At 32.8% G+C, this 14,234-nt stretch overlaps 2 protein-coding genes across 2 annotated transcripts; one reads left to right on the top strand and one right to left on the bottom strand.

Moving 5' to 3' along the window:
- The first annotated feature begins 3,549 nt into the window (after window positions 1–3,549).
- On the top strand, window positions 3,550–7,150 carry LOC114373479 (uncharacterized protein At5g41620-like). The gene is made up of 3 exons (XM_028330942.1): window positions 3,550–4,496; window positions 4,605–4,730; window positions 5,496–7,150. The coding sequence occupies exons 1-3, from the start codon at window positions 4,020–4,022 to the stop codon at window positions 6,879–6,881; spliced, it is 1,989 nt and encodes a 662-aa protein (XP_028186743.1). The 5' UTR covers window positions 3,550–4,019; the 3' UTR covers window positions 6,882–7,150.
- Window positions 7,151–8,621: 1,471 nt separating this feature from the next.
- On the bottom strand, window positions 8,622–13,047 carry LOC114373604 (bifunctional nitrilase/nitrile hydratase NIT4A). Its single transcript, XM_028331102.1, has 5 exons — window positions 12,831–13,047; window positions 12,434–12,613; window positions 10,760–11,053; window positions 9,817–10,098; window positions 8,622–9,059 (listed from the first exon to the last, which is right to left on the bottom strand). Exons 1-5 carry the CDS (start codon window positions 12,973–12,975, stop codon window positions 8,908–8,910), a joined length of 1,053 nt encoding a protein of 350 aa, XP_028186903.1. The 5' UTR covers window positions 12,976–13,047; the 3' UTR covers window positions 8,622–8,907.
- Window positions 13,048–14,234: the final 1,187 nt, after the last annotated feature.

Below are 14,234 nucleotides of genomic sequence, written 5' to 3'. Positions count from 1 at the left end.
ATAATATTTGATGTAAGACAATTTTTTTATAAACTTTTTAATAAGAAACTCATTAGAGTATAATAACGTAGAACATAGATTATCTAAAAAATTCTAATCGATTTGAAAGGCTTTGTACCAATTCTTTACTAATCATAGTTTTGAGTTGAATTCGGTTTTGGTACCGTTTGGCATTTAGTATGGCATTTCTATTGAGAAAAAGTACATTTAATTTTTTCTCCGTTTGTGGGTTACTTGTGTCCTATAGCAACAGACACAAAGAAAGAGTTCATTGATTTTGCAACGGAACTAGCTGTTGGACCGATATATATATATATATATATATATATATATATATATATATATATATATATATATATATATATATATATATATATTATTGACTAGTATTATTTTTTTTAGTTTAACAATTTAATATTTTTTTCTATCATGTAAAATTATATTTTTATTTTTAGTCCTTAATTATAAATTGTTTGTTTTAATTTTTATTTTTATAATATTTTAGATAACATTTTTAAAAATATTATTTAAATTATTTTAAGGACTAAAAATAAAATAAATCTAATTTATAAGAATTAAAAATAAAAAATAATCTTACAAAAATAAAAAATAAAAAATAAAAAATAGTAAGTTATAAGATTAAAAATATTTTTTTTATGCGAAGGATATGGAACCAATATAATATATTCTCATCAATCATTTCATCTAGCAAGCTACCTCATCGGCAATGTTCAAATTAAGGAGGTTTCTCGCAACCTTTTCATGTGATGTACCCATTTCCTTTTCTTTGAACTTGGACAATTTTTCTGTCTTGCCATAAATTTCTCCCTTACCATCGGTTTCTTATCTAGCCAAAACCGAGCATTAATAATGCCTCCACCAACTCCAAACACCAATGTCCATGATTTTATTGTTGAATAAAAAATAATAAAATGGAAAGACACTCAACACTATCGGACAATTCTTCATTGTTAACATGCAAGAAACTACTCAACTTCTACTCATAACAAAATACCATTAAAGCTTAAAAAAAAAACTACTGTATAAAATAATAACTTTAATTTTTCATTTGATTTATAATTGGTAGATACCAGTCCATTTATATAATCCTAGAAGATGTTAATTAATGAGTAATAATTATCCAAATGTCAACATTCCTAGTATTTTTTTAAGAGAACATCACACGTAGTGTTATTTTAACAAAGGTAATATAAAAACTATAATTTATAAATCAGATATCTAATTCCATCCTGTATAATCTCTCAACCATTTTATGTTGGGTCTAAAGGGTATCCTATAAGAGACCTATATAGAAGATTACTGCATAAACCCAAACCGCAACAAGCTATTATGAGCAAATGGATCTTTCCGAAAAGCATTGTCCCCCAAAGGGATAAAAAATAAAACTGATATTGAAGATATTTGAACCTACACTCATAAAACAACAAAAGTTTCTACCAAATTCTTAATCACTTGTATCCGTTAGCATTGACACACACCAATACACCATTGTTGATGGTCTTAGACACTCCACTAATTTGAAAACCCAATTGGGATATACCCGTTTTCCTTCTTTCCCCTACAAAATAGCTGAGTTTTACGTCCTTGGAAGGCAAATCTGAGTAGATACTAGGGATCTTATAGACAATGCAGTAAAGCAAGCGATAAAAGGTGCTAGCTCAATGGACGAAGATTATAACTTGGTATTAATGCGAGTGCCGTGCAAGTTCCCGCATACTTCCAGACATAACGGCCAAATGTCCAAACGAAACCACACTGTATGTTCCCATTCCAAAAGAAAAGAATCATAATAATAGGCAAAATTAACCCCTTGGTGGGGGCCTCCCATACAACAAATTCTGTCTGTTTCCTTTACGACCATTAGATTTGCTAAAAGCCACGTTGAACCGTTTCCTGGGCTCCACATCAAAAAACCCCATTACCCTTAACTTGTTGACATTATTTTTATCATCACGTTATTGATATGAATAATTTATCAGCTTTTATCTAGAATTAATTTTTTTTTTTTGAAAAATCTGACTTTAGTGAAATTTCTTTTATTAGTTATGTTTTTTTATGCACAAAATTTTAATTCTTTGAAATTTTACTTAAAAAATTTAAATCAATATCACTTCAATCAATAACTTATAGTTGATATATGATTGATTAGGAATTTTAACTCATACCCGATTAATAAGATTACTGATTACACACCCTCAGCTCAATTATTATTCGGTACTTGTAATTTTTTTTGGCCTAACTCTGCCGGTGCAACCCTACTTTTTCTTCTTTGTTTTATCTTCCTTTCAATTATCCCATACATCACCTTCTTCTTTTCTCCATAAACGTCAATGGGATTCTGTCTTAATTTGGTTGTAATGTTTGGTTTATCTCCATCTCTGCTGATTAATTTTGCTACCCGTCAAATTAAGAAAACAATAAATCAGCCCTATGACTGCTAATGATCATTAAGCATTCAATGCATCAATATCTTCCACATGCATGCTGAGACGTGACAATAATTAATGTTTCTCTTACCCATTAATCATCTTTTAATCATATCAAGGAAATTATTGGGATTGGTCCAATTAGAATAAGTTTATAACTCCAAGGAATAATGACAAAAGGAAGAGAAAAGTTATTCCTGGACAACAAAATCGTTTTATCGAACAAAAATGTATTCAATCATAAAATATTTGATATGATAAAAAGAAAAAATAAATAATGTTACAAAATATCATTAAAATAAAATAAACTATCATTTATTTCCTAAAAGTTTATATCATTATTACACTAATCATTGAAGCTATTAAGTCTCTACCATTTTTACTTATTTCATCTAAAAGTCTTTAAAATTAATCATTTATTGTCATTTTAGTATCAAAATATATGTTATTATTACTTAAATTACATATTTTTTTTAACTATTGTAATTGACAAATTACACTTTGAGAAAAGTCTCCAAAATTAATCAGTTATTGTCTTTTTAGTTTAAAAATATATTTAAATATTATTACTTAAATTACATATTTTTGTTTTTTAACTAAGATAATTGACAAATTACATTTTAGTTTCATATACTAATGTAGCTGTGTTATACATCGTCAAAGACTAAAATAACAGTTTATTTTATTAAAAAACAATATAATTCCAGAAAGTGGTGCCATGGATACCGTGAAATGTCTGCAATGGACAGATTTGAAGAACATTCCAGGTGTGATCAGGGTTTAAGTCCTAAACGCACAATATAATATAGAATTACAGAATAAGAAGATTGATGAGATGAATCAAAACAGTACAGAGAATCAAGCCAATAAATCAAGACAATAAATTAACAATATCAATTAATGTACCAATATATTAATAATATGAATATATTACAACTCTTGTGTACGTTTCCTTGAACCTTGAAGTGTTTTTAAGTAACACAACACATGCACGTCCCTGATTGAACGCACATGCACCTCACGTGTCTGCCACGTTGTCTCTTCCCGTCTTTTTAAGTGGGTTATTATTATTTTTTTTAATGAGATGACCAATAGATATAGACTGTGTTGTTGTGTGCACCCTTCCCTCTCACAAGATTTTTCTCTTTCTCTCTCACTTTTTTTTTTCTCTTTCTCTTTCTTTCCCTCTCACAACACCACTTCACTTCACACCAAACTCAACTTAAAGCTTCGGTTTTATTTCCATCCTCAAACGTATCTTTCCATTTTTTGACATGTTCCTACTTTCCCTGGTCCTCCACCACCCTCTTTAGCCGTTCAAAAATAATCAACGTAGAAGAAGAAGAAGAAGCATAAGAGGAAAGAAAGAGAAGATCTTTGATGACCCACTTTGCTAAAAAAGAGAAGATGATGATGATGCTGACCACAACTGGCACACCTTGCTGCTCCTAGGAACTTTGTAACACACTACACTACACTGCACTTATCCCGTGTCCGAATCCTCATGTGAATCACGCACACCCCGGGATTATCGGGTACCTCAAACTCCTTCACACAAATTTTCTCATCACCATGCCCTCTTGTCATTACACCACCAACAACAACCTCAACAGCAAGACTAGGAAACGAGGTTGTTCCTCCTCTTCCTCTTCCTCTTTGGTAAGAAGATACCGTTTCAAGAGAGCTATTTTGGTTAGGAAGAAAGGAGGGTCGAGTACTCCAGTTCCCATGTGGAAGACCAAAACAAGTTCTTCTCCTTCTGTTCCTACTCAACAACAACAACAACACATGAAGCCTTTGTTGCATTCTTCTGGCTCCATGTTACCCTCCAAGGACAAAGAACTTTCTGTTTCTGCCAGAAAACTCGCTGCTACATTGTGGGAAATCAATGATTTGCCTCCTTCGAGGGTGAAGAAGGAGTTCGAGGTTGATCAACTGAGAGGCTTCAAGGAGAAGGTTAGAGGCAGAGAGAAGAAGAGTGTGCGGTTGTCCAGATCGGGCCTGTTAAGGCCACAGATGTCAGATCCGTCGCATAGTCCTGCCTCAGAGGTGAATTTTGTGTTAAAGTTTTTATTTTATTTTATTTTTTTGTTAAAGTTCTGTTTTTTTTTTTTGCGTTGGTTCATTGGGTGTGGTGTGATTTTTTGGTTTGTGCAGAGAATGAAGGGGCTTGAAGGGGATAATAGCTGCAAGAGAAGAGTGTCAGGGTTTTCTCATCAGCTTCTGTCTGGTGATTACTATTTGGATGCTCTTGATGCTCATAGCAGTGCCAATTTTATTGAGGTAAAGAGTGAATTTTTATTTATCAGACCAAATTAGAAATGTGTTAAGCATGCTGATTGGTTCATCATTTTCACAAAGTTCTTTTCTTCCAGTTACTTTTGATTTATTATTTTATCTGGTTTTTTTTTTGTTTATTTAATGGACCAAAAAGAAGATAGATCATGTTAGGATCCAATTGGAAGGTATAGTCTCACATTGGGAGTATGGAATTTTAGTGTGGGGTTTATTAGAGGCCTTGTTCTCTTCGATAACTAGCTTTTGTTTTGTTGTGTGGTTTATGGAAGGTTTTTATCAATTGGTATCAAAGTCTTTCACCGTGCCTTGCTACTGCAAACTGAGCGATGCGGGTGTTATGTGGGGTTTATAGGGCTTGAGTTGTCAAACTACAGCAAATGGCACGTGATGCATGTTGTGCCCATGAGATCTTTTAAATTGTTTACTAGGACTCTTTTTAAAAATATAATTTTTTTTTTGAACTTTAATGTAACAATCATGACCTTATAGCTTCTTAATTGGAAATCACTAGTTTAAAGACTAAACTGTTATTATTCACTCTGAACTGGTATGTTATGTTCTTTACATTGTATCCTGTATGTAGATTAGAGATTAGTATTTAAATTGAAAAAGTAACAGCAAGAAAAAATAGATATAGATCCGATCAATTAAATAATTTGTAATTTTGTTGCACATATTGATGTCTTGTTCTTTTTCCTATGTTTTTTTGGGAGGGAAGAAACTGAACTATGTTGAAAAGTTGAAATGCAGGAGGTAGAAAATCAGCCAAGAAGTGAGAAGAATCGCGGAAAAGGCACGGGTGGTGTTAAGAATCGTCTGAAGGAGGCTAGAAGTGGCCTATCTACATCAAAGAAGCTTCTAAAGGTGCTAAATCAAATGTGCCTTAGAGAGCAGCAAACATCAAGCATGCCTCTTGTCTTGGCTCTGGGGAGTGAGCTTGATCGAGTGTGCCACCAAATTGATCAGCTGATCCACGAACAGCGCTCGAACCAGAACGATGTTGAGTTTGTCATGAAGCATTTTGCAGAAGAGAAGGCTGCTTGGAAAAGAAGAGAACGAGAAAGGATTCATGATGCCATAAAACACGTGGCTGAAGAGCTTGCGGTGGAGAAGAAGTTGAGGAGGCAAACTGAAAGGCTGAACAAGAAGATTGCCAAAGAAATGGCTAGTGTAAAAGCTTCCCATTTGAAAGCATCCAAAGAGCTTGAAAGGGAGAAGCGTGCTAAAGAGATTCTTGAGCAAATTTGTGATGAACTTGCCAAAGGCATTGGGGAGGACAGAGCACAGGTGGAGGAACTTAAAAGGGAATCGGCTAAAGTTCGTGAGGAGGTGGAGAAGGAAAGGGAGATGCTTCAGTTAGCTGATGTTTTGCGCGAGGAGAGAGTTCAGATGAAGCTTTCAGAGGCTAAGTATCAGTTTGAGGAGAAAAATGCTTTCCTAGAAAAGCTGAGAACTGAGCTTGAGGACTTTATGAGGACTAAAGATGGACAAAATGAGGATGTTTCTCCCGAAAGTAAAAAAATCAAGGATCTTGAGTCTTATTTCAAAAATGTCTGTAGGGGATTCCAGAATGAAGAGAAGGAGGATGATTCGGATGTTGAAAACGATGTAGGGCATGAGGGAGATGATGATTCAGATGACAGTGATCTCCATTCCATTGAATTAAACATGGATGATGACAGCAAAGGCTACAAGTGGAGTTTTGCTTGTGAAAATGTTGCTCAAGATAAGAGGTTTTCAATTGGCAAAGAAAGTATCGGGAGGAAGTCTTTCTCTGAGAAAATTCAGTGGGGAAGTATTTGCTTCAACAAGGGGACATCAAGTGGTAGGAAGAGGGACTTTTCTATAAATATTCAGGAAGTTTCTGATCATTTTGATCCTGATAGGTCAATTGAATTTCTCTCACAAGCTCTGATACAAGATGATAAAGATGAAACTCAGAGCAATAGGTCTAATCAGGGGCTCCACGACACTATGTCATGTGCCAATTCGGATAAGAGAAATAGTCTACTATTAACTTTGCAGTGTGCTGGTGGAGAAGCTGGGGAAAATGCTCTTGCCTTGGAGGTTGACAATTTGAAGCATGAAGTTGCAGGAAAAAATCTGGATGTTAAGAATTTTGATAGTGTTAGTTAGTAACTTATTTTTATCATAGATAGCTTCAACTATTTCTGTTCTAAACTGTAAATGCTGTCTTTGATGAGTTAAATATATGTTCAAGGCTCATATCATTGTTATGTGTGGTAATTGTTAAAGCCATAGCAAGAAACATGTACATATTGAATAGAGCCACATACTGCAGTTTTGTGCTAGCTACCCCTGGCATCTGAAGTGCAAGTAAATGTTCCTATGTTTTTTATTTTTATTTTTGGAATCAAAGACCGTATCAAGGGATTTACAATAAATCATGCATCTTATTTGAATATTCAGTCGACATATCTATAATAGAAAAAGAAAAAAAAATGTAATTTGAACAAGTTGTTAATAATCCACTAGGACAAAAATTGCTGGCAAACAATGTCATTGCCACACATGTATTTTGATATTCCTTATAGTTCCAAAAGGAAATAATGGAGGCTTTTCAGCTTGACCTCAAAACAAATGAGATAAGAACAAAGAGAGTCTGCTACTAAAAAACTATTCTGGGGACACAATTATACGTATAGTAGCGATTTAAATGAAACAGTACTGGCTGTGACAGCGTGATGGATAACATTATCATTGGATACTTCCAACTCCAACAATTCAAATATTTGAATTCTGTACTCTAATGCTGCCTCAGTTTGGAACTTAGAATCAACCATCGTGTGGTGGGTCCTATTTGATATTATTTGACAACAACGGCTTTAACATTTTGCAAAACAAACGTTTCCAAATATTAATGTGTTCGTAGCTCTTTGTAGTTATATTAATTGAACGACTATTTCTTGAAATTATACATGGTGTGAGTTTATCTTCACATAGTAAAATTTATATGGATCATAGAATCAACGGTACTCAAAGGAATCTGTTTAGTAACATACTTGTGTTCTAGCACCTTTATTGTTTATGGAACGTCCAGAAGAAATACGTGTGTTAAAAAATTAATAGAGAAAGTTCTCATTTCTGAACAATATGAAATACCAAGCATATAACTAGTTGATGTGGACAACTAAGGTAAATAATGGTTCGTGAACAATAACAGCATTAGGGTCCTGAGAAGCTAAGAAAATAGAATGACAAAATACACACTTGAGCTTCAGATTACACAAACTTGAAACAACAACTCATTTTCCCTTCATATGCTCAATTTTTAGTCATCAAGTTATGCATGCTAAAGACTAGGAATTGGGAGTTGAAGAAAAAAAAAAGTTACTCAATCTACGAGCTAAATTCACTTGGCACAAGTAAATTAGAATACAAACCTATGTTTTGGTGAAAAATAAGATAAACGCATTAACAGATTAACACCCGCGTCAAACCAGTACGTTACAGTATACTGGGTGCTAAAATGTAAATGTATTAAGTTATTCATTAATTATTCAACTCATTATTGAAATTAAACTCAATTATTTAAATGAGTCAAATTGAAAGCTCAACAATCAACTTTGATAACTTGTTTATGTATATAAAATAAGAAAAATTAAAATTACATAAATTTCACTATATCATCATACGTTGAAGTTGAACACATTTCTATTTGTAAATGTTTTTTAAATACGAAATTTGTAAAGATAAAATTAAGAAAAATTCTGGTACTTGACTCTTGAATCATTTACACTCTACCGGACACAATAATAGGTTTATCTATGCCTAGTTAAGTAAATCGGGTTTGTTTTTAAGTAGAGCTTGTCAAAGAAACTATATAAGTGCGATTTATTAGTAAAAACTCGTTAATAAAAACAACTACTTGGGTTTGCTTAACCTTTTGTGCAAGCTTACTTTCATAAGCATAATTGTTAGCTTATGAAATTATGGGAAAAATAGCAGACATGAGTTCCAATGTAATTTTAATGTGGCCTCATATAAACCAAACCAAAATGCAACCGCTTATTGTATAAGGTAAGCCCAAATAACCTTTCATATATGGAGATAGGAGTTAACATACAAGGGGTCAAATAAGGGTATATGGACAAGGTCCAGAACTAGAGGTTTGGAAGTTGTTGACCATGAAAGGAAGAAACTACTTGGTCTTGTCTTCAATTTTTGTCGATGTTGATGTAAAAGTAACGGGGTTCGTTGGATGGTCCTTTACAATTAAGCTAAGCACTTCAGGCCTTGAATAGTGTCCAACCACATCAAAATCAAACTTAGCTCTTGCAATTTCTCCAAGATCTGTGCAAAATTTTCAAAAATCAGTGTTAATAGACATTATTTTAATAATAAAAAAGACAAGGAAATTGATCCAACAAAGAATTTCTGGGCCAACCAAAAACAATCTCAAGGAGTTCCATTAGTTTAGCTGACCATTTACATATTTGCCAATCTGTGGTGCAGTAACATGATAGGTCCAATATTAAGAGTTTACGAGAGAGAAAAAAAAAGGTGAAATGCTAGAGAAAAGATTCTAGAATGAATGAATTATTATTCAGAGTAATAACTCAGACAAGGAAAGTCCCTTCTGCATCTGAATGATCAGTTAGTTACAAGTCAATCTCATTGCCCTCCTAATTCCTGAACCCTTAATTTTTTTTTATCCATAGAAATCAAAGACAGTGTCACAAAATTTACAATAACTCACACTCCCTCCTTAACCAACTAAACTAAACCCCTTATCAAGGGATTTACAATAACTCCTTAACCCCTTTATTTATACTAGTGGAAAGGCACATAGAGTTATATCTATAGTAGTTAAAGAGATAAAATATATAAAACAAATGTGTAAACCAAAATGGGGTATCCTTCTTATTAGATATTTGCCTAACTAGCATGTGCATTAGTATGCCTTTCTAACTATCTTACCCACTTCGCTGTTTCCTTTTGGTACATACCTTTAATACCCTTGGTCCCTAACATAACATCATCAAAGAAAGTAACAATCCTTCTGAGCATTGTTAAGAGAATTGAAGCAGCAAGAGTAAATATGACATACCAAGGTCTGCTGAGATTAGGGCTTCCCCATCATAATTTGGTCCAGCCAGAACAGCCCCAGATGGTGATATAATGACACTACCCCCAGCGCATACAACGGAATCCGGTGTCAGGTCCTCTTCTGTGCCAGCAAAAACATACTCTGGAGGGGGAGGATAATCCTTTCTCCTACAGAACTGGTTTGCTGACAAAACAAAACATCCACCTTCAAGTGCAATATGGGTCATTGATGCTTGCCAAACATCCCTGGAATCAGCTGTTGGAGCACAATATATCTCCACACCTGTTAAACAAATAATATAATTAGAATACAGGTACAGTATACAGATTTTTTTTACTGTCATGACTCATGTCACTCAATTATAGACTGTCATGTAACTAAAAATTGACTCTTGTAATAGTTATTTTAAAGAGTAAACAGTACATGCATACACTGTTAGTGTAAATAATCTTGTATAGTTCATCTAATTATAAAACGTCATGTATAATGAGTTGGTTGACTTTTATAATATCTTAAAAGTCATACCAATTATGATTTCTAATTAGTTGATAGTATTTTAGAAGTCATATATAAAAATTGTAGTAAAATTAAAGTTGTTAAAATCCTCAAAAACTTGGCAAAAGCATAAGAGTAAATAGGACAATGTAAAAGGTTTTTATACTTTCATTTAATCACTATGTATAATATTGGTAAATTTGTTAACTTTTATAAAAATTCCCTTAAAAGTCATAATAGTGATGGTTTCTGATTGATTGACAGAGTAAACTTCAATTCTTTTACATTGACAGAAAGTAAAAATTAAACTCAACATAATAACACACCACACAAATGTAAACAAGCAGTCCCACTACAAGGAAAAAGCACCTTTACATGCTCTTCTTTAATGTTCTCATACAACACAGCTTGCTATTGAAAGATAAAAATCCAACAAAAATTTTCTAACCTTTGGCATACATTGCTGTCCTTAACAGTGGCATTCTGTTCTCCCAACAAATGGCAGCACCTATTTTTCCAACGGGAGTTTCAAACACTGGAATGGTAGATCCATCTCCGAATCCCCAGATAACCCGCTCCAATGCAGTTGGCATGATTTTCCTGTGCTTTCCTAGGTAATGTCCCTGGGAATCAAAGAACAGAACGGTGCAATAAAGTGTGTAGCCATCCCTCTCTATCACACCCATCACTAAATGTACTTTATACTTCCCTGCCATTGCTGCCAATCTATCAACTTCAGGACCTACAACAATACAACATTTGTTAATGGAAAGTGTGTGCCCACACTAAGTTGGATATGTTAGAATCAATGAGTGATAAATTTAGGGATGAAATTTTTACAAGAAAAAACTCATTCCCAAATTGTCATCTCCAGTTTAAATGTAAGTAAAAATATTTATACTGACAATCAATCAGAAATCATCGACTTTTAAGGTAATTATTATAAAAACAAATTTATCCTACATTGTGATTGGATTATTACACGGATAGTGCATAGCTTATTTTGTCTAAAACATCAAGTTAAAAAAATAGAAGTTTTATTATTAGTAAATTTTTCACCTCTATTTTTATATCATACCAAACAGACCTGGGTCAAAATTCTCAGGCTGAATAAAATAATGTCAGCAGACAGCAAATTCATTCCTTTAATCCCTTATAAGTTTATAAAAATAAAACAATCACTTAGTTGACAGTAGTACAACGAATTAGACTAAGAAAATACATGTATATAATCAAAGGCGGCCAAACTTCTCGACCTTACCTTAAAATCCAACAAGGGGAGTTAGTTAACAACGTATAAGTTTAACACGGAACCTAAGATCTTACTTTTAATGCAAAATTATATTTAAATTGCATATATACGTACAAAAAAAACACAAATGGACAAAATGCTTTTATATAACAATTAAATAAATCCTATACCCCAACTCACTTTTTTTGTTTTTTGTTAAATCTGAACTACAGGGTATTATGTTTGCACTATCAAGGAGGTCTAGTTCAGTTGGTTGGTTGAGTAGGATATGTGAGTGTTATAAATCTCTCCATATAAAAAAATATTATATTTGCACTTGGTATAGTAAATTAGGGCTAAAGTTTGTGGTCCATGCCTCATTTTCATCAGAAAGAGTTTAAACAAGGGAAATACTGGGTTGAGTTTCACACCAAAAAGAAGCTACAGACAATGCCTTAAAGTTAAATCTAACGTGTAACAGTAATCAGGTGTCAGTTACAGACACGAAAACATCAAGCTTTCAGAATCACCATTTTGACAACCATTTGAATTTGACTACCAATACAATTACAAACACACTAATAAAAACAAAAATTTAATTGAAACATGGTAATCACGGACTCTCCAATAAATATTGAAAATTATCGAATATTGATTTCTGTGACTGTAATGCAAAAGTTATCCAAAATTACTTCAAATCAAAATCAATATGAATATATGATCAACTCTTCTCAATGCGGAACTAAACATTGAAATATTCATCGAAAATCATGATAACTGGTACTTCAACGTGATTTTCAATAATCGATTGAGAATCAAAATCTGGGTTCTGTAATAGTTTGTTCCAACATAAATGGCTGCAGAGTGAGAGTTTGATATCTTAGCTCTTACCAGGCACATCAATGGCTGCAGAGTGATACTTGCGAAACTCTTCTCTACCCTTAGCAGTGCGATTTCCTATTGAAAGACCAAAAGCTGAACCACGCGGGTAGCCACCCACAAACGCTTCTGGAAATACCACAAGCTGGGACCCATAGCTAGCAGCTTCAGCCAACAACCTCTCAGCCTTATCTACTCACAGAAAAAAAAAAAACAACAACCAATTCAGAATCAATAAAAGCACTCAACAAATTTGATAACTTCTCGAGCCAAAGGATCAATACTGGGACCAATTTGGAGCAACACAGATGGTGCTTTCAACACGAAAACACAAAAAGACTAGAAATTTGGCACAAAACGGAAAAGGGTAACGGATAAAAAAGAGAAAGGTGGAAAATTTTGGAGGGACCTAAGGTGGCTGGAGTGTCGTAGAAGATGGTGGAGGCCTGAACAACGGTGGCTCGTACCGTTGGGGCGTTGAAGTCGGAACCCATGTCAACCTCGGCGAACAGAGGCCCCTCATTGATGGTTGGGTTTGTTGTTACGAGTGCCATCTCTTTCACAAACTTTTCACTCTCTTCTGATCCTCTCCGTTGCTGTTGTTTCAAACAAACATCATCGCAATGATCCCGAATTGCAAGCATTTATTTGTGTAAGAAAATTTAAAATTTTCTAGGCTCGTAATAATTAATACTAGTAATAATTTTTTAACGTTAAAATACAATTTTTATCTTTCTATTTATTTTTTTATATCCGTGATGTTAATTTTAATTTTTTATTTTTTTAATTCAGATATTAAATTTTCTACTTTAATAATTCATAATTTTAATCTTTTTATTATTTAATAAAGATATTTTATCATTTACTTTTAAAAAATTTATAATTTAACTGCCCTTAATCAATTTTAAACTTGATTGTATATATTTTTTTAATAAATTAAGTTTGTTACCAACTAACTAATTTTTTTTAAAAAAGTATCACATGAATAATAAACAAACATGTATTGATAAATGTTTAGGAAATACATATAGATCAATTGACCATAGGAAATAAAAGTACAAATTTTTCTAAAAGCGAGAGATGACTAAAATTAATGTCAAATGAAATATTTCAATAAAAAAATAAGAGAACTAAAATCGTAAATTTTAAAAAATAGAAATACAAAAATTAATCATTTTTATTATTATCTACAACCTCTTTAAACTAACTTTGACCATCGCATGAATTGTTTGAAAATAATAATTAATTTTTATTTATCTTGTGGATTTATAATCTCTTATTAATTGTTTGAAAAAAATAATTAGCTCTCTTTATAACTTCTTTATTAAAAAAAACAATAATACTCCATCCGATCTCAAATACTCTCCAATTTTGATTATAAGCAAAATATATATATATATATATATATATATAAATTATTAAGAAATTAGTTATGTTGTGAATCCCAAATAAAAAATGATCATTTTTCTTAAATTATTCTTTTCAGAAATTAGATATCAAACATAAAAAAAAATATTTAACCTTATTAAATAAAGGATACTTTAGATATAGTCTCATTAAATAAAAGATAGATAATTGAAAGTATCCAATGATAATTAACTTTATGTTATAATATTTCACAGACAGGGCAAGAACAATGGCCATAACAAGTTCAACAGAGACTATAGCATCAGTTAATAGGCGCGGTGGTGGTGATCATACAAGCAGCATGGGAATGCATGGTGGTGAGAATGGTGAACACGGCAATTTGCCTCGCCCACTAGATCATGGTGGCTTAATCCCTTTATATGGTGCTGCTGCAGGATCTGCTCTC

This window comes from Glycine soja, chromosome 11 (genome assembly GCF_004193775.1).
Source record: "Glycine soja cultivar W05 chromosome 11, ASM419377v2, whole genome shotgun sequence".
NCBI classification, from domain to species: Eukaryota; Viridiplantae; Streptophyta; class Magnoliopsida; order Fabales; family Fabaceae; genus Glycine; species Glycine soja.
This window is presented reverse-complemented; position numbering and strand designations above follow the sequence as displayed.